The following is a 16,940-nucleotide window of genomic DNA, read 5'->3' as shown; positions in this document are numbered from 1 at the left end:
TAACAAGTGGTCTCATGTGATACAGCAAATCCAAAGTACCAAACAGCGCTTCTATCAAGATAGACTTTGAACAATCTTAATGTTCTATTTTCTCAGCAGAGTGGGTTTTCCCTCCAGGATCACTTGCTCTCTTTCTCTCTCTTTATACTCGTCCACTTAATGGCCCTCTCCCAAGCCAAAGAGGCCTAGACACAACACAATGGAAGTATCAAGGATGCTTTCTGTCACGACCAGTGGAATTTATTGGACAGCATCTTATATGCATTCAGGGGACTGAGACCTTGCACCAACACTAAACTGCTGTCTCTGAAGCACAGATGAATTTAGCAATTTGGAAATGGAGCTCAGAAGATAAACAGAGGCAGAAAATTGCTATCTGTAGTGCAGGAACCAATCAGCTCAGCATTCCCACCATGCAGGGAAAGCCCAGTCTGAGAGTCGGGCTGGATGATCCTCTCCCATCTCAATATCTATTGTGTGTACTTGGAAGGAGAGAATGGATATGAAGCTTCTCCAGCTTTGCCAGGACTTTGAACAAACTCAAGCTTGGAGGTGAATGTTACATGCAGTAATACGTGAAGACAGGCTAACCAAAGAATTACTTCCTCACAAATAAAATGGCCAACAATGCAACTCTGCTGTGCATATTGTATGAGCGCTATGGGGACTTGAGCAAAATTTGCACCTTGATCCAGTTTATAGGTTTTCAAAATCTGGGAGTGCTCAGATCCAGGATGTTGGTTCTGCTTGTTACAAAGAAAAGGGCCATTTGGCAAAATTCCAATCTAAGCCCCTTCTCCACTCTGGGGAATGTTCAGGGAAATGGATTTTGTTTATGCCAGAGATGGGCCAGAACTAAAAGCATTTTTCCAACATTTCCCCCTTTCTACTCACTCTCCCTTTGAACTTTAAGGTTTGAAAACGAATTGGATCCATCTTGGGGATTTGCAAAACCAAAGTACCTCCAGTTCTGTGTACTGTTACCCTCATGTAACTTATAAAGGGGATAATATTTCATTTCAATATAGAGTAGGTTTGTAGCTGGGACCTGAGCACTTTCCTTTGCATCCAGGCTTCTTTCTGAATCTGTAGTGAGTGGAAAGGGCAGAGGTAGCTGTGTTTCATTAGCTGAAAAGGGAGTTGTTTTAGAAAGGTGGGACTGCCTCCTCCCCCATGGGACACAATAAACCTGATCTTCCCCTCTGTGATCAGCAAGAGCATGGAAGCTGCAAACCTGACCAGTACATCAAAAAAGAGCTTGGAAAAATACCTTGAGTGAAAAATGCTAACTGTGCATCCTTCTCCTGTAACTGTACTGATATTAAATCAGGAAATAGCACAGAACAACCACAAACACATATATACAGGGGCTGTCAAAACAGAAACAAACCGAAATCCCTAATGGGGACTAGAGGTGAAAAGAGCAAAAAGAAGAATATACAGTATCTGCTTTATGATTATATTTAAATCCTTACACAGCAAATGCTGGAAAGGGAATTCCAACGTTTTCTCTATATAAGCAGTTTTCCTGATCCAGGGGTTTGTGCAATGAAAAGGAATCACTAATCAGTCTGAATTAAAGGATGCGGCTGCCCAGAGGGCATTATAGCATTCATACGGACTTATGATTTACAGTGCAAGGCCCCCTGCCAGAAAACACTTATGCACTTGCTTCACATTACTGCAGTGAGTAGTTCAATTGAAATCATTGCAGGTAGGTCCTGACTACCAGTATCTCTCAACTAATTATAGCAGTGGTTCCCACACAGCGGCCAATGGACCATCACTGCTCTGAAGAGCACTTGCTGGTGGTGTGTGGAGAATTGGCTACATGCCTGGTGCCAGATTTCAAAATGCTTATCCTCCACAGTTAAGGCCAAATTTTTCAGCTCCCCTTTGTACACTTACATAAAGAGCTAGACTTTGGAAAAAGCTCAGCACCCAATATGCTAAGCTCTTGTGAAAAAATCTAGTTGATTTACTTTGGTGCCAAAAATAGGAGCTGAGCTGCTTTGAAAATCTGGTTTCATTTCTGGGTGCTAAGTACTTTCCAATGTCTGGCACATTTTTTCCCCTCCCCAGTTGCGAAATCACATTCAAAGAAACTAAAAACACATTAAATACTTTACCAACATCACTTCCCCCCCCCCCGAAATTGCTGTAGCTGTTAGATGATCATTAATAGGAGAGCATGTGCCGGAGAGACAATTTCTCTTATTAAGATGTGGTCCAAGCTATGAAAATGCTTGAGAACTTTCGCATTATATGACATTGCATTCTAAGATATGGCTACAGTAATTATAGCTCTGCAGCTTCTATTGGCCGCTTGCAAAGTGCTGCTATGATCATCTAGACATGGTTAGATACCTACTAACTCAATGGTAGAGGAGCTCTTTTCTAGAATTCAACCTGCCAGGGTTTCAAGTGGGAAACAGGGACTCGCTCCAAAGCAGAGTAAAGCACCTTGAAAGCAAGCAAGGTGGTTGCTTTTAACTAATGGTTTCCTAATAAATAACCTCGATTTCTGGGTTTGGGCTTTCCTGATAGAAATAATTCTACACCAGTAGCAGGAGGGATAATGGTGGGGGGTGGAGGGAAGGTGAGTGAAAGATGGATGGGCATGAAGAGTTTTTGAGCCTGACATGAAGGAGGAATACTCAAGTCACTTAAAAACAAAATGATGGTCTCATTCGTGGTGGATACGGGCCAAAGAAAGCTGATCCCCACCGGCCCCCTTGGCCAAAAGTACTTTGAGAACCTGAGATGAAAAGTTCTAGGTAATATTACGATTTCTTATTAAAATATGTAACTATGCACGTACTATGTACAAAGAATCAGAGAGATGAACCTGAATAAACGACACGGCTCAGGACCCACTGAAGAGCTGTCCCTCCCCTCGGACCTTAGCTGGAAGGGCAATAAAATGCATGAAAAAGCCAGGGCAGCAAATCTGTCTCTCTCTGATTCCCTGCAGCAAGGGGAATGCCTCACTTGCGAGGCGGCTTGCGCTTGTGATTAACTCAAAGTAGTCTGTGGACAAGAGCCCATCTTCCATATGGTTCCTTTGCAGCGCTGGGGGAAGCAACTGAACTAGGGTTTGGTGTTTGTTCATAGTCATTGAAGTGTTTACGGAATTATAAATATACTGTCCCCAGCAGCGCAGGTCTCAGTGGCCCTGCCCTACTCAGATGGGCTTGAAGGTCCCATAAAGATCTAATCCAGCAGAAAAACGAAGCACTGCAGGGAAATCAAATATTTCCTCGAACTGTGTAACACAGGCCAGCTACAAAGAGTTAAAGAGCTTTCACTCACGAGGCAGGAGGAAGTGCATTTTAGCTTGGCCAAAATAGAGAAAAAAAGTTTCCCATGTCAACTCTTACTTCCTTAGGGGGGTAAGAAAAATCAATAATGATTACTAAGCTTCTGCATCTTCCATCCACATCCTCCTCTTTATTACCCTCTCCTTTGTCAAGAATTCATCAAAGACAGACAGACAGAAAGAAAGAAAGAGAACGAACGTAGGGTGGAACGCTGATTTTAATATTGTTCTAAATAGATGAAAAGCAACTCTGAATTACAGGTGTTTGTTAATAGTAAGTGATCTGCTCATTTCCTTTGCACCAGTCTTTTCAAAACAACCTTATTAGCCAGCCTAATTTAGTACTATAAAAACGGCAGTTGTACATAATCCCAGAGTCCACAGAATTGCACATTTATTTGGTGTTAACCGCTTGCTGGACTGATTCCCCTGTGTTTGCGTGTGTTCTGGCCAGAGCTGATGTAGAAATTTGCTCGTCAACAAAAAAACATTTATGGGCTGCTCCCCTCTAAACAAAAACAAAACCACCCAATAAAAACAGACGAGTTCATGTTTTTAATTATGCTTGAAGCATTACGTTAATGCACTAATCACACGCAATATTGGTCCGCTTGGCTGCAATATCCCCTTATTCTCCAGCAAAAAATCGTGCCCCCTAATTCTTGTCAATGCTTTGAAAAAAACCTACCCTTCTGAAGTCTTGTTCCATTTCCTTCTCACAGACCCACCTGCAAAACGTGTCTAGAGTTAGCACTGGGATCTGTCTGGCTGTGACTGAATTGTTTCAAACTAAAATCGAGAGGTTTCAGTTAACTCAAGACAGTACAATAGCCTGTTTTATACAGCAAAACTGCTGGGCAGACTTTTCTCAAAGAATGTTACAGGTTTATTTTGACAATCCCAGCAAAGAAAAGAAAAAAGAGAAAGAAAAAGATTTACGATTACCATTAGTAATTTAATCCTAAATTCGTGGGCCATCTCCATTAAGCCAAACAAACAACCATCAACACTTTCCTTTCTGATGCAATAGATGATTAACCAGGTCTCTTGCGGCGTACGCAGGAAAACATAACGCACAACACGGTATCTGCTGGCAGTTTTGGAAATTTTTTTGGAAGAAAAAAAAAAAGTAGTACGAGGGGGCAAAGTGCTGTCCTTTCCCTCCCACCTCCCCAGCAGTGCCGATTTTCTGATCTGTCTGTTTTTGTTTCTTCACAAAACTAACTTCAGACAAAACATCCTACTAAGAGGTTATATGGGGAAAACTTTTTTTCGGGGTGAAATGTATCAATGAGCAGACGCTAAAGAATTAGCAGCGGTGGGGTGGAGGGGTATTTTTAAGGAGTGATTTTATATTTGTTTTTAAATTGGTTTTTCCTTCTTACTTTTTTGAACCTATCCATCGTGTTCCTAACACAGAGAATTTAGGGCTGCGAACGTAACATGACTCCTTCAAAAAATGTCTAATCTAGGATTCAGCCCAAAACCACACGGACTGAGGTATGTATCTGCACGAGATTTTTAAAAAGCGATCTTTAAATTTCAGTGGCTCTAAATTCCTCCCACCTTCGGCTAGCGTTATGGCTGAGATTAAATGAAATTCCTTCTGTAAAGAGGTTTGAACTCCCTGATTCTTACGCGCGGGGAAAGCAGTGAGGCACGTTTGAAATGAACCTTCAAAATGTGCTTTAAAATCTATGCCCAACCTCAGCCTGTATTTTTATTTGTATTAAAATCAACACCACAGTTTGGCATTGAAACTGGGTCACGATGAAAGAAGTTTGCATGTATGATTTCGGGGCTGGGGGCATGCGATTTGTATAGCTGAGCTATGAAGCCATAGAGATGGAGTAAATCTCCCTTCCATGCCCCCTCCCCGCATCCCCACACAATTAGGGTTTTATTTAGTCTGGGGTTCAGTTGTTGAAGGTGCTTATTAAATGATGGAGCATCTTATACCCTGAAAAAATTTGTAAAGCTCCAAAATTATCATTTTTTTTCAAGCATACCACCTACAGTATAGAGCTGTGTGTGGCGAGACATTGCCATGCGCTGGGATCTGTCTGTATCACTTTCCTGATAGAATGATGGTTCCTTGAGAGAAGGTACTGGACGATGTATTAGCACTGAAGTCTCTAACTGAGGTGGATGCTTAACATATTGCAATGGTGATTTTAGATGACGGAGAGGGCTGTTTCTGGCAGTCGCTCCCTAGATGGGTTGTTCAGTAACTTGTCTCTAGGGCAGAGGGCCCCTCTTCCATGTGTGTATTGATGAAGTGGTCTAGCGTCTGCAGGCTTCTCCTCTCACGAGCCCTCTTGCAACGCTCTGCGTATGGTTTTTGTCTAACCGTCCTTCAGAGTCCTGACGCCAAACGGGGTCCGACAAAGGGAAGATTTTCCCCATGCACAAGCCCGGGGCTGATTAAGGTTTGATTATTGAATTCAAAGTCCACAATAAACTAAATCACCGCTCAGAAGGTCTTTTCCAGCCTCCTGATGTAATGCTACAAGTTTTGTGGGAGGCAGTTTCTTAACTATTAACGTGCAAGTATCTAATGGCAGTAAAATAGACCCTAGATATTCTAGAATGACGAATATATACTTAGAAGTGAACCTACAGCCCCAATTTGCAGATTAAATCGTAAACGGTAAAGCGAGGGGAACATAACATAGTGACACGCTGAACTGCATTAGGAGTGGATAGAGAGCTATCCGATCAATGCTTCCTCGGTCCTCCAGTAGCTCCACCTCGCGAATATACCAGAGTCATTAACGGGAAAGTATCACCTCGTCTGATGGCGCATTGGAAAGGTTTTGCTTACTCGCTCTAAATGAACGACACCTTCGAAATGCTCAGCAGATTTCCCCCTCTCTCCAGCAACCTTCACTCCCACCCTTTACAACTGTAATGTTTAACATGCTGCTGTCACAGGGCACCCAGCAGGACCTAAATAATCACCCCTCACCACCCAGGGATTCACACTGGAGCCCATTACAAAAGCTTAAAAGCCCCAAGTAAGTGCCAGAGAGAGCCAGGAGAGACTCTTCAGGGCGCTGTCTTTTCCGCCGCCTCTGAAAGCTCCCTCTAAAAAACTTTCCCCAACCAACTGGTTCCAGTGTGCTCTGGGGGAGCCCATCGGCCTTCTGAACATACACACCCTTGAAAGAGAATCCCCCCCCACCTTTGTATCCCCGAGCTCCTTAAACAACAAAGCAACGCGCCCCGACTGCAGGATGCCTGCGAATCAAGCATTCCGCCTAAAGCGCAGCCCACTGAATTTGAACTCAGGGTCTCCCCGTGTTTGCCAGGGCTAGTTTGCCAAGTAGGATCAGCCCCGCTTAGAAAGGAACAAGCGTAAATGTCCTGCCCAGCGTGGCACTGTGCACTCTGCCTGCGCGCAGAGGAGAAGCTGCAGGGGGGAGATATTGTATTTGTTTAGATGTGATTAAAATGCAAAGCGAGTTGGGATTTGGAACGGGGACAGCTAAGGTGCACTTTGGCCCCCTGGTGAGGACAAACCTTCCGGATCATGTACATGGGAAGAGTGGGGGGTTAAAGACTGTACCACGGATTCACACCACGGATCTAAAGTTTTATTGCTGGGGTGGTATCTATCCTGCAAATTTAACTGAAGACTTTCAGCTGAAACGAGCGGACATTTCATTGCCACACAACCCCCCCCCACCCCTCCGTGCCTAATACTAAGGTGGTATTTCATTACATTATCCTCTACCAACTGTCCTTCCCCTCCCCCCCGAATTCGTGCGTTGTCCACGAAGTTTTGATTGTTCTAACTGGGATATTTATAACTTTCTGAGAGCTCTGCATTTCTGTCTGCGACCCCGTGTATGCTTCATTTTAAACGGAACACAAATAAAGCAAGTCGTCGCATTTTGCCTAAGGTCCGGGCTGGAAAAGTAGAAATAACCACTGGGATTGGAGCTGAAAAAACACCCAGTGTATATTACATTAACTCTTCTCGTGCTGCAGCAGATCTGAGATCGAGCTCTGGGCTACTTTTAAATATTCCTGCTTTTTTTCTGTTTGAGATTTGAATAGACTCTTTTTCAGGAGAGGAGGAAAAAAGTAACATAACATTTTTTTTTCTGAAAGGTGCTTCTGTCCATCATGAAAATCAGCCTTGACTTTTGTGTTTGCATCAGAAACTAAGTAGTTGAATAATGACACAGACAGAAAAACGACAGTGGTATTATTACTGTGGATGTCGAAATAGACAGGTGGATGAAGGAAACCCAGCAGACTCAAACAGAGAATGATCATGTCAACACGTTCTCTATGTTCCATTTGGGGGTTTAAAGGGAGACATTAACCCTGTTGGCAGAGGTTAAAGCTCATTACTCAGAAATGTTCCTTGTTTGTTTCTGTTCCTCTTACACCGATTTGTCGTCCTCACCCCCCCCCCCCAATCTTCAGCTGTAATTCTCTGTGCTCCTCTTTTTATCTCCAATAGCTGGTGCTTTTTTCAAAACGGCCACATGGGGTCGTCCTTTATGTCTGTTTGAGCGTAAAAACAGTGTTTTTTAAAAAAGCCTTAATCTCCTTTAATCGTTACAAAATGTTCAGACAAAAAACACAGTTCTGTTACTGGACCCCCCCCACACAAAAAAAAATCTTACAAGCCGATTCTTCTTTGCATGCAGTCACTCAAGGAGCAGAAGAGGAAATCAAAGATCTTCCTTATAACTTGAAATGTAATTACAGTATATTTTCCCCTTCGCCCCGAGATTTGCAATAGTCTGAGCCAGTGCTAACTGCTTTACTTTGGGGAAGTATTTTTAACTTGAGGTTTTCTTCGATTATATAACGACAGCTGGCACACACAGACTGTGGGCAAATATTTTTTATTTTTGTCTTCTTCCTAACCCTCTCTCTCTCTCTCACACACACACAAACATGCAACGATCACAGTTGAATCCTGCAAGAGATTAAGTGTTTTGACTGTACTCCTGGAAAGTGGACACTGAAAAGTTGCACTCAAACCATTCCATCCTCCCACCTCCACAAAACAGAGTGGGCAGAGGGACTTTGTTATATTTAGAACAAAGGGATGGCCCGCAAGTGAAACATACGCTGGATTGCCCCCCGCTCCTTCTTTGTAAATTACACCGGCTGAGAGAGAAAGGGAGGGGAGAAAGACAGAAAAAGGGGGAGCAGATCGGGGAGAGAAAGTAGGAAGATTAAAACATGAAAGAAAAAAAAGGGGGGTTGGAGTTGCTGCCTGGTCTTGTTCGCCAGCTGCTAGTCAGCTGACTCGTTGGGAGCTGTCACATTGTGGGAGCCTGGCCCCTCCTCCGGCAGCCCCAGGATCTCCGCGGCCGAGCTCCTATTGGAGAGGCTGCCTGGCGGTCCCAGCCCTCTTTCCCTGAGTGTCATCAGAAAAGGAATATAAGCAGCCAGGGGGGCTGCCTCGCAAATCACAGCTGCACAACAGGAGCTGGAGGCGGCAGCTAAAGCAGAGACAAGATTTCCCCACCTCCCCCACCCCTTCCCTTCATTACGAGCGAGAGCGAGGGAACAAAAACTCCAACCACCAAAATAACCCATCCAACAGCAACCCTCCAGCACACGCCGCCCGCTGCTCTGCCTGGAAAGTTGCAGCGGGCTCCGGCTCCGCGTCTGCAGTGGAGGGGGGGCCGAGGCTCAGGACTTACAAACCGACCCCAGCCGGGGCACAGAATCTCTCCTGCTTTTTCCTTTGCAAAAGAGGCCAACGTGCAACGCCAGCATTGCGGTGGGGAGGCTCCTGCTGCTGCTTGCTTCCTCTCCTCCTCGACCGTGGGGTTTTCTTAGCCGAGGGAGCCTCTGCAGCCCGCATTGCATTGCAGACACCGCTACCCCACGCCTCGCGGCCAGGGTGCCTCCGCCTCCTCCGCCCGCTTGGCTTGGCTGCCCTCAGCCAGCCAGCAGCAGCAGCAGAGAAGTTGACCTGCAGTCCGAGGAGCGCGGCCAGCCCTCCCCCCGGACGGTGCCCTGGAGTGAGCGCTCCAACCCAGAGGCGCCTGCGAGACAGCCATGGCCGGCGAGCTGAGCATCGGACCCGAGCTGCCCACCAGCCCCCTGGCCATGGAGTACGTCAACGACTTCGACCTGATGAAATTCGACGTGAAGAAGGAGCCCCTGGGCAGAGCCGACCGGCCCGGCCGCCACTGCACCCGCCTGCAGCCGGCCGGCTCTGTCTCCTCCACCCCCATCAGCACGCCCTGCAGCTCGGTGCCCTCCTCGCCCAGCTTCAGCCCCACCGAGCAGAAGACCCACCTGGAGGACCTGTACTGGATGGCCAACAGCTACCAGCAGATGAACCCCGAGGCGCTCAGCCTCACTCCGGAGGACGCGGTGGAAGCCCTCATCGGGTCCCACCAGATGCCCCAGCAGCTGCAAAGCTTTGAGAGCTTCCGGGCCCACCACCACCACCATCATCACCAGCAGCAGCACCACCACCAGTACCCGGGGGTCACCCACGAAGACCTGGCCAACAGCGGGCACCCGCATCACCATCACCACCACCACCATCACCAGGCGTCTCCCACCCCTTCCACCTCCTCCACCTCCTCCCAGCAGCTGCAGAACGCCCATCAGCAGCACCCTTCCTCCAACAGCGTGGAAGACAGGTTCTCGGATGAACAGCTGGTCTCCATGTCAGTGAGGGAGCTCAACAGGCACCTGAGGGGCTTCACCAAGGACGAGGTGATCCGCCTCAAGCAGAAGAGGAGGACGTTGAAGAACAGGGGCTATGCCCAGTCCTGCAGGTATAAGCGAGTCCAGCAGAAGCACCATCTGGAGAACGAGAAGACCCAGCTGATCCAGCAGGTGGAACAGCTCAAGCAAGAGGTGACCCGACTGGCCAGAGAAAGAGATGCCTACAAGCTCAAGTGTGAGAAACTTGCCAGCAATGGCTTCAGGGAGGCCGGATCCACCAGTGACAACCCATCTTCTCCTGAGTTCTTCATGTGAGTCCTTTAAACACAACCCCCCCGATCTCCCCCTCCGCCTCTCCCATCCTCCTCTGACATCTCCATCCATCTGCCTGCTCGAGTAGAGAGGAAGAAGAGAGACTTAATATTTGCAGCCTCCTGTCTTTATAGATTAGCTGTGAAAAGTAGGCTGGGGGTAGGTGGGGGAGAGAGAGACGTGCAACTTTTATCTTTAGTTCGCCAGTTAAAGAAAGAAACATAAGAAAGGAAGGACATGTAAAGCGTTTGTATAGATCGCTTGCTTTCAGAACTGTATGGGCTCGTTGGTTTTTTTAAGGGACAATGAACAAGCGATCTATAACATATTACCTGCTTGGGAGTCATGCAGCAGCAGCGTATGCACATTTTACCTGCTTGGAAAGGCGAATAAGTAAAGGACAATATATGCAAAGCCCTCATATATTGCCTGCTTTGAGAAATAGTTACGGGACTCAGATGGGACATTCAGTACAAGACAAGAAAAAAACATCAGTTTTATTGCCTGCTTGATTATATAGAAAAAATACGAAAATCTGCATTAAAAATATTAATCCTGCATGCTGGACATGTATGGTAATTTCTATTTTGTACCATTTTCTTGTTTAACTTTAGCATGTTGATCATCGTTCATAGCTTTGTTTCATTGATAAGAAAAAAGCATCAAAGTTATCAACTTTTTACTACTTGTGCAGTTTTGTTGGGTTTTTTTGTTTGGGGTTTTTTGTTTTGTTTTGTTCTAGTTGTTAGCTTGTAAATATCTGCCACATCAAACAGCAAAGGAAGACAAAATAACATTTCATCAGGCTGGTTATATGGTTTGTTATTAAAGTAAAGAGAATAAAAAACATTATGGGCATTTTTGTATTTGCATTCAGAAAGCAACTTTGTATATTTGGTGCACTTTTAAGTTGTAATTTTTTCTTTAGTTTTCATTTTGGTTTTTGTTTGTTGGGGCAGAATAAAAGCAACTCGATTGCATTGACAAACCTAAACTTAATAATATGAAAAAGGCCAGCAGCCTAGCAGCTATATCCTACTCCACAATTTAAGTGGCAGTGAACCTATTACTTTGGATGTCAGGACAGTCATCAGACAGCAGTGCGCATAGCTTTGGCCATATTTTTCTCTGATTATTATACACTCAGGAACAGAATTTACAATGTATTTTCTTTTAAGAAACAATCGATTCTTGATTTCCAAAACCCAGGACGACATGAGTCAGTTGCAATCGCTGTAGGCGGAACAGTACAGAACAATAACATGTATCAGTTCCAGTTCTGATTTCAGTTAGGTTTATCAATGGCAACAGAGGATGAAAGGGCTTGGAATGTATAGAAAACTGAAACGTTTTTTAAAGAGACATACTGCAACTTAAGTGTATTATTTGCAATAGGATTTTTAATCTGCTTCTCTGCTTCCCCATGCAGCAAAAGTTTTGGCCAAATTTCTTTGCAGTTGTATAGTAGTAGCTTGGAGTGTTATGGGTGTTACTTTTTTTTTTCCTCCTGCAGGTCAGAAAAAGGATTTTACGTTGCACTGACAAAAATACCAAAATGAAAACTTATTTTAGTTTCCTTTTAGGATTGATTGCTGGCACTGCTGGCCGGATGCATTTTACGTTTGTATTAGTTTTTAAATTAACAGTAATAACAAGATTGTAATGAACAGCATGGTGCTTGCAGTTTTAAATATTGTGGATATTAGTCATGCATCAGAAAACGATCTTTGGTTTTTACTGATTCAACTGTGTTGAAATCAAAACATTGCAGCAGCGAAAAAAATTGTTTTTATTTCATGTAAAGTTCTGAAGGGATCAATTTCAAATCCTGCTTATGATATGAAAAATATTAAAAAACCTGGTCTATTGTAGTTTTATTCAGACTGGTTTCTGTTTTTGGTTATTAAAATTGTTTCCTATTTTGCTTATTAAAATAATTGAAATGGCATTTCTTTGAAGGGTTTACTTCTCTAATGTCTTCTGTTTAAACTTTCTTGCACCTTAAATATATATCTAAAGGGCATAATCCAGCTAAACTGATCTTTGACGTGCATCATTGGGTTTTAAAAGTGATTTTTTGGAAGTTTATTTTAATTCTACAACGAGGGTCATCATTCCACACACATCTGTGCAGAGCTGCAAAATCAATTTCTAACCCTTAAGATGGTTTACTCTACACTGTAGTTTTGGCTTCAAACTCCACTCTAACACAATTTCATGGGATTTGCTGTGCACTGATAGACGCTAAAGGTGCTATTTTCAAACTCAACATCATACAGCAGGATGGTTCTTACTGATGACACTTGCATGGACTCACTGTAGCAAACCTTAGAACGTTGGCAGCCAGCTTGGTACATTCAAGAGCTGAAGGTCTCACGGGCAATGGAGGCGTAGTGCAGTGTTTCCCTTTCAAACACTTCCCAGGGTCACTCTGTGAAGCTTGGTTTCAAAGGGCCTGTACTGTACTTTCCCTGCAAAACAGTCTACCCCGTCCCCCGAAGCAACTCCCTTGCTCACACTGTGGCTGTGTAGATAATTTAAAGTTATAGATGCAGCAGCACATGGGCCCACTGAGTTTAACATGTCTCCTTCTGAGCTATAGTGGGGGCTGGGAAGAAATTAATCTTTATTAAAATGCTCTAACGAGACATTTTAAAAATGTCTAGAACCTTAAAAGCGTGATCAATATGGTTCCTCTAGAATCCGTGCAGCACACGCCACCTCCCACTGTCTTCCTCGCCTCTCAATCTGCCCAGTTTGTTTATTCTGGCATTTTGAAACATGACAATGATATTAACTCCTTGTGTTCAGTAAACAGCAGGTGCTCACAGAGCGAGAATACAACACTGCAGCTCCACTTCTACCCCAGCGCTCCTACCCCACCACTATTCCAACAGCTAAGCAATTAGTTGCTTTAAAGTCCAAAGTGGGTGATAATCATTTATCTAATTTGCAGCCAGGCTCTGTTCTGCTCAGAGCCTTGGTGTGGGAATTAGAAAGTTGCAAAGAAAGCAGCAGCCTGGAAGGGTAAGGATTGGTACTTTCCAACTGCGAACAGGGGATTTAACTTTAAATCCTTCTTTAAAACCCCCCAAACTAGCCTCTCTTCCCAAGGAGAGCAAGCTGCCCTTGCAGGAATGACACACGGCATGTTTGCAAAACAAATCAGTTAAGAACAGAGTGTGGGAAAAATTGAAAAGCAAATACAGTAACCCCACAACAAAATCCTCCTTTAGGCCCCATACTCATCACTGCCTTGTCAGAGACAGGAAGCCCAGCTAACTGATAGAGAAGCATTTCAGCTTTTAAAAAGGGGCAGCAGCCTGATCCCAAACACCTCAGTGCACAGACCACTACAGGAATATAATGTCATCCTTCCTTTTAACACTGGGAAGAGAGACAGTGGGTTATACAGAAAAGATGTCAGAACCGTATTTCCATGTATTGCCTTTTTCTTTGCCATGCTATGGCTACAGAAAGCCTGAGAGGAATATTGTTTGTGGGAACTGCCACCGCATATTAATGTCCCCTCATGCATGCATTGAATAAATCACCAGGGCTAATTGAACAACAAAAAATAGGAAAACAGGCCTGAGAGGCGCACTATAGTGGCTTTAGCAGTCTGGATTCCCACAGAATAACTGTGTCAGTGGAAAGGTTCAGGGGGCAGAGGTCCATTTATGTAGGAAGTGTCTATGCAGTGTTCAGTGCTCTTAATGAATTTTAATTTATCTGATTAAGAAAAAAAAACGGCTCGGATTTGTGGGAATACGACCTTAAAGTGACCAAAGCGCTGCCACTTTAAAATTAAAAAGCACCACGGAGGACTAAGAAGAGATCTCCAGCTAGATCGCCTGGGTGCGTGGGGGTGTAAGCTTAATGCAAAGCACCTTCTAACACACACACTGCTTTGAAGACGGATGCAGCGTTCGGATTAGAACTAAACCCAGCTGCGCTTGGGGACGCAGGGTGTCCCCTGGAACAATCAGATAGTATCTGTTTGCTTCCAGTGTCATAAGAAATACACTGCACCAGATTAAAGCTTTGTGAGCATTGCACCTCTCAGGCTCTGCGGGCATTTTCGGAGGCTCCGAAAGCCCACAGCGAGCGCTCCCTTCCTCCTTATTTCACTAGGAAAAACAAGGCACGGAAGGAACATATTGCTCTGAGACGTGTGATCAGTAAAACCCCCACCACACTACCCTATTCTTTGGGGATGTTAATGAAAAGGATTATTTTTGGGGGAGGAGGAGAGGAGGGATTAAATGTGATACTTTTTGTAACACTGCTAGAAGAACTAAAGAAGATTTACGAGAGAAATGATGTTCACTTGCGCGTGTATATTTTTTAAAGCGAACTTGGAAAACAGCCCACAGATCAGTCACCGAGCATAGACGTGAGAAGTCCCTTCAATACGCACGTGGCTAGGTGTGGTTAAAACAGGAGCAGGTAGAATACCGACTAGTGCAGAAGGGGAAATTGTGTGATGACAGTAAGAGACGGTCACCCTTCAAAAAAAAAAAAAAAACCTATGTGGATCCCCGGTTGTCTCCATACAGATTGTCTGCGATCTGTGCTGAAGGTGATACAAATACACAAATACACACCTTGGTGCAGACTGAAACACTGACCCAGCCTATCCCAGAACCAGCAAGGGTTCCGATCAAGTTGTACCTTATTGCTTGTTATCAAGCTTTGCTTTCCTCTTGGGCTTTCCCTATCGTGCATGTCGCTTTGCTATCCCCGGGCGCTTATTAAACATTGACTCGAAACGCTTTTCCGTCCTCCAGCTGCGAAAGGGTTAACTATCACCCCTGCTTTTGCTCAGCGAGCACTAATGAAATCCCGGCATATTCACTTTTCTATCTCCCGACTCATTATTGATTCATAAAGGGCTGTAGACACAGGAATCAGTGGGGATGATTGATGGCCCGATTCGGACACAAGTTTCTTGGAGCGTCGTGTCTCTACGGCCCCTCTGCACGCTGTCCACATGTCCTGTCCGCAAGATGCTCCTACAATCTGGTGTGCCAGAGCCAGCCAGACATACAGAGAGCTCAGTGGTTTTGTATAGAGACTACTGTACAGCCAATGCCTTGGCTAACTGGTTTCAATTAGGACTAAAGAGACACTGCATTTCCAACATGGGTGAATAAACCAACTACCCTCTTTAACCCCAACTTCTCCCCCCCCCACCCCAGACGTGCTGGTTTACATGCATGTTCCCTGTCTCTCCTGAGTCACGCAGCTAATGACTCGAAGGGAGAAAGACCCACACAGATAGAACAGGACTTGGGGGGGAAAAAGAGCGCAACAATACCAAGAAATACGCAAGTCACTAGGAGAGGGAGTGATGGGAAAGAAACGGAGACATTGGGGAGATCGGATGAAGCTAGACGCCACAGCAACTTGCATTTTCTTTACTCTCAACAGCGCAGTGCTAAATATCCACAGTTGTATTCAAGCGCTCCGAAGTAAAGAGCAGAAAGCAGCGATCTCTGAATCCAAGTCCACTCCACACCCACTTTTGCTACCAAGGAAAAGATAAGCGCCAATAAAAGCGAAAGTGCTGCAAATGTACGCGGTGCTCCTCGAATTTTTTTTTTTCTAATTTGTTGATGAAAGGATCTGATGCTGGTCTCTTGTCTGTCAATTTTGGAACGGACTTCAAAAGAAACAGGATCGGGCCCTAACTGTCCTCAACTGTAAAAGGCTTAAAGATACTTCACTAGATTCCCTGAAATTCACTAAGCCAATTTGTCTGACTTCATTACTGTCCTATCAATGGGCTTGTCTGTATGCACATACTGTATAAATAAAGCCCAGGTCCGAAATGCCACAATTTGGCTGCAGGAGGACAGTTATATTTTGATCTCATGCAGTGCAGCAGAAAAATTCCCGTCGGTGGAAAAAAAAATCACTGCATTTTGTTTGATCTTGCCGTTTTGCAAGACCTATTGCTAACAGCTGGAGAGAGATTTGCACTGCTCTCTCCCTTCAGGACAGAGGTGACCACTTGCCAGGGCTGCTCCCAAGATAAAGAGAGAGGAAACAATTGGCAACTTAAAAAAAAATTGAAACCGTAAGTGCCAAGCAATTTATAGACGATTTTAAATAAAAAAAAAGATAGCATGTAAAATGATTTTCTTAAATAAAAAACAACAGAGGAACAAGGCGAAGATTTTTGGACTAAAGATAGAAACACCAGGCTAAGACTTTCCAGAGATGCTGGCTGCTCTTGCAATACAGTAGATGAGAGCTCAGCATTAGGGTGGGTAGCCTAGATGTGTTATTAGGATGAGCCAGGGCTTGCGAGATAACTGTTCCCAGCTGTTTTAGGTTTTAATTTTTTAAGTTGGCTAAACGCCCGTCTCGCTCTAGCAGGCTGGTTGGTTTTGGTGATTGACAGAGCAAGGTCATTGAAGCTCTTCAGGGGTATTGGTGTCAGGTTTCAGAGGAGAAAGATAAAACATCTTATAGCTGGGGGGATTCCTCCCTCCCCCCCCCACACCCGTGGTGGAGCCCCATAAGCAAAGAAACCAAGGGCAGGCATTTTCCTGTGTCTGTGCAGTTTAAGACAGGACTGTTTTGCTCAGCCATGTTACTGGAAATGGGACTGACAAGTGGGTTTGCAAATCACTGGCATTAC

The 16,940-nt window shown here is 44.7% G+C and overlaps 1 protein-coding gene across 1 annotated transcript; it reads left to right on the top strand.

The window, feature by feature from the left end:
- The first annotated feature begins 8,777 nt into the window (after nt 1-8,777).
- On the top strand, nt 8,778-12,230 carry MAFB (MAF bZIP transcription factor B). The gene has a single exon (XM_050917454.1). The coding sequence runs from the start codon at nt 9,356-9,358 to the stop codon at nt 10,292-10,294; it is 939 nt and encodes a 312-aa protein (XP_050773411.1). The 5' UTR covers nt 8,778-9,355; the 3' UTR covers nt 10,295-12,230.
- The last annotated feature ends 4,710 nt before the right edge of the window (nt 12,231-16,940 follow it).

Source organism: Gopherus flavomarginatus, chromosome 11 (assembly GCF_025201925.1).
Source record: "Gopherus flavomarginatus isolate rGopFla2 chromosome 11, rGopFla2.mat.asm, whole genome shotgun sequence".
NCBI lineage: Eukaryota > Metazoa > Chordata > Testudines > Testudinidae > Gopherus > Gopherus flavomarginatus.
The sequence above is the reverse complement of the archived record's forward strand: the minus strand, read 5'-3'. Positions and strand labels throughout refer to the sequence as shown.

Excerpts from the sequence above, each read along its gene's own strand:
- MAFB (XM_050917454.1), top strand. The coding sequence starts at position 9,356 with ATGGCCGGCGAGCTGAGCATCGGACCCGAGCTGCCCACCAGCCCCCTG.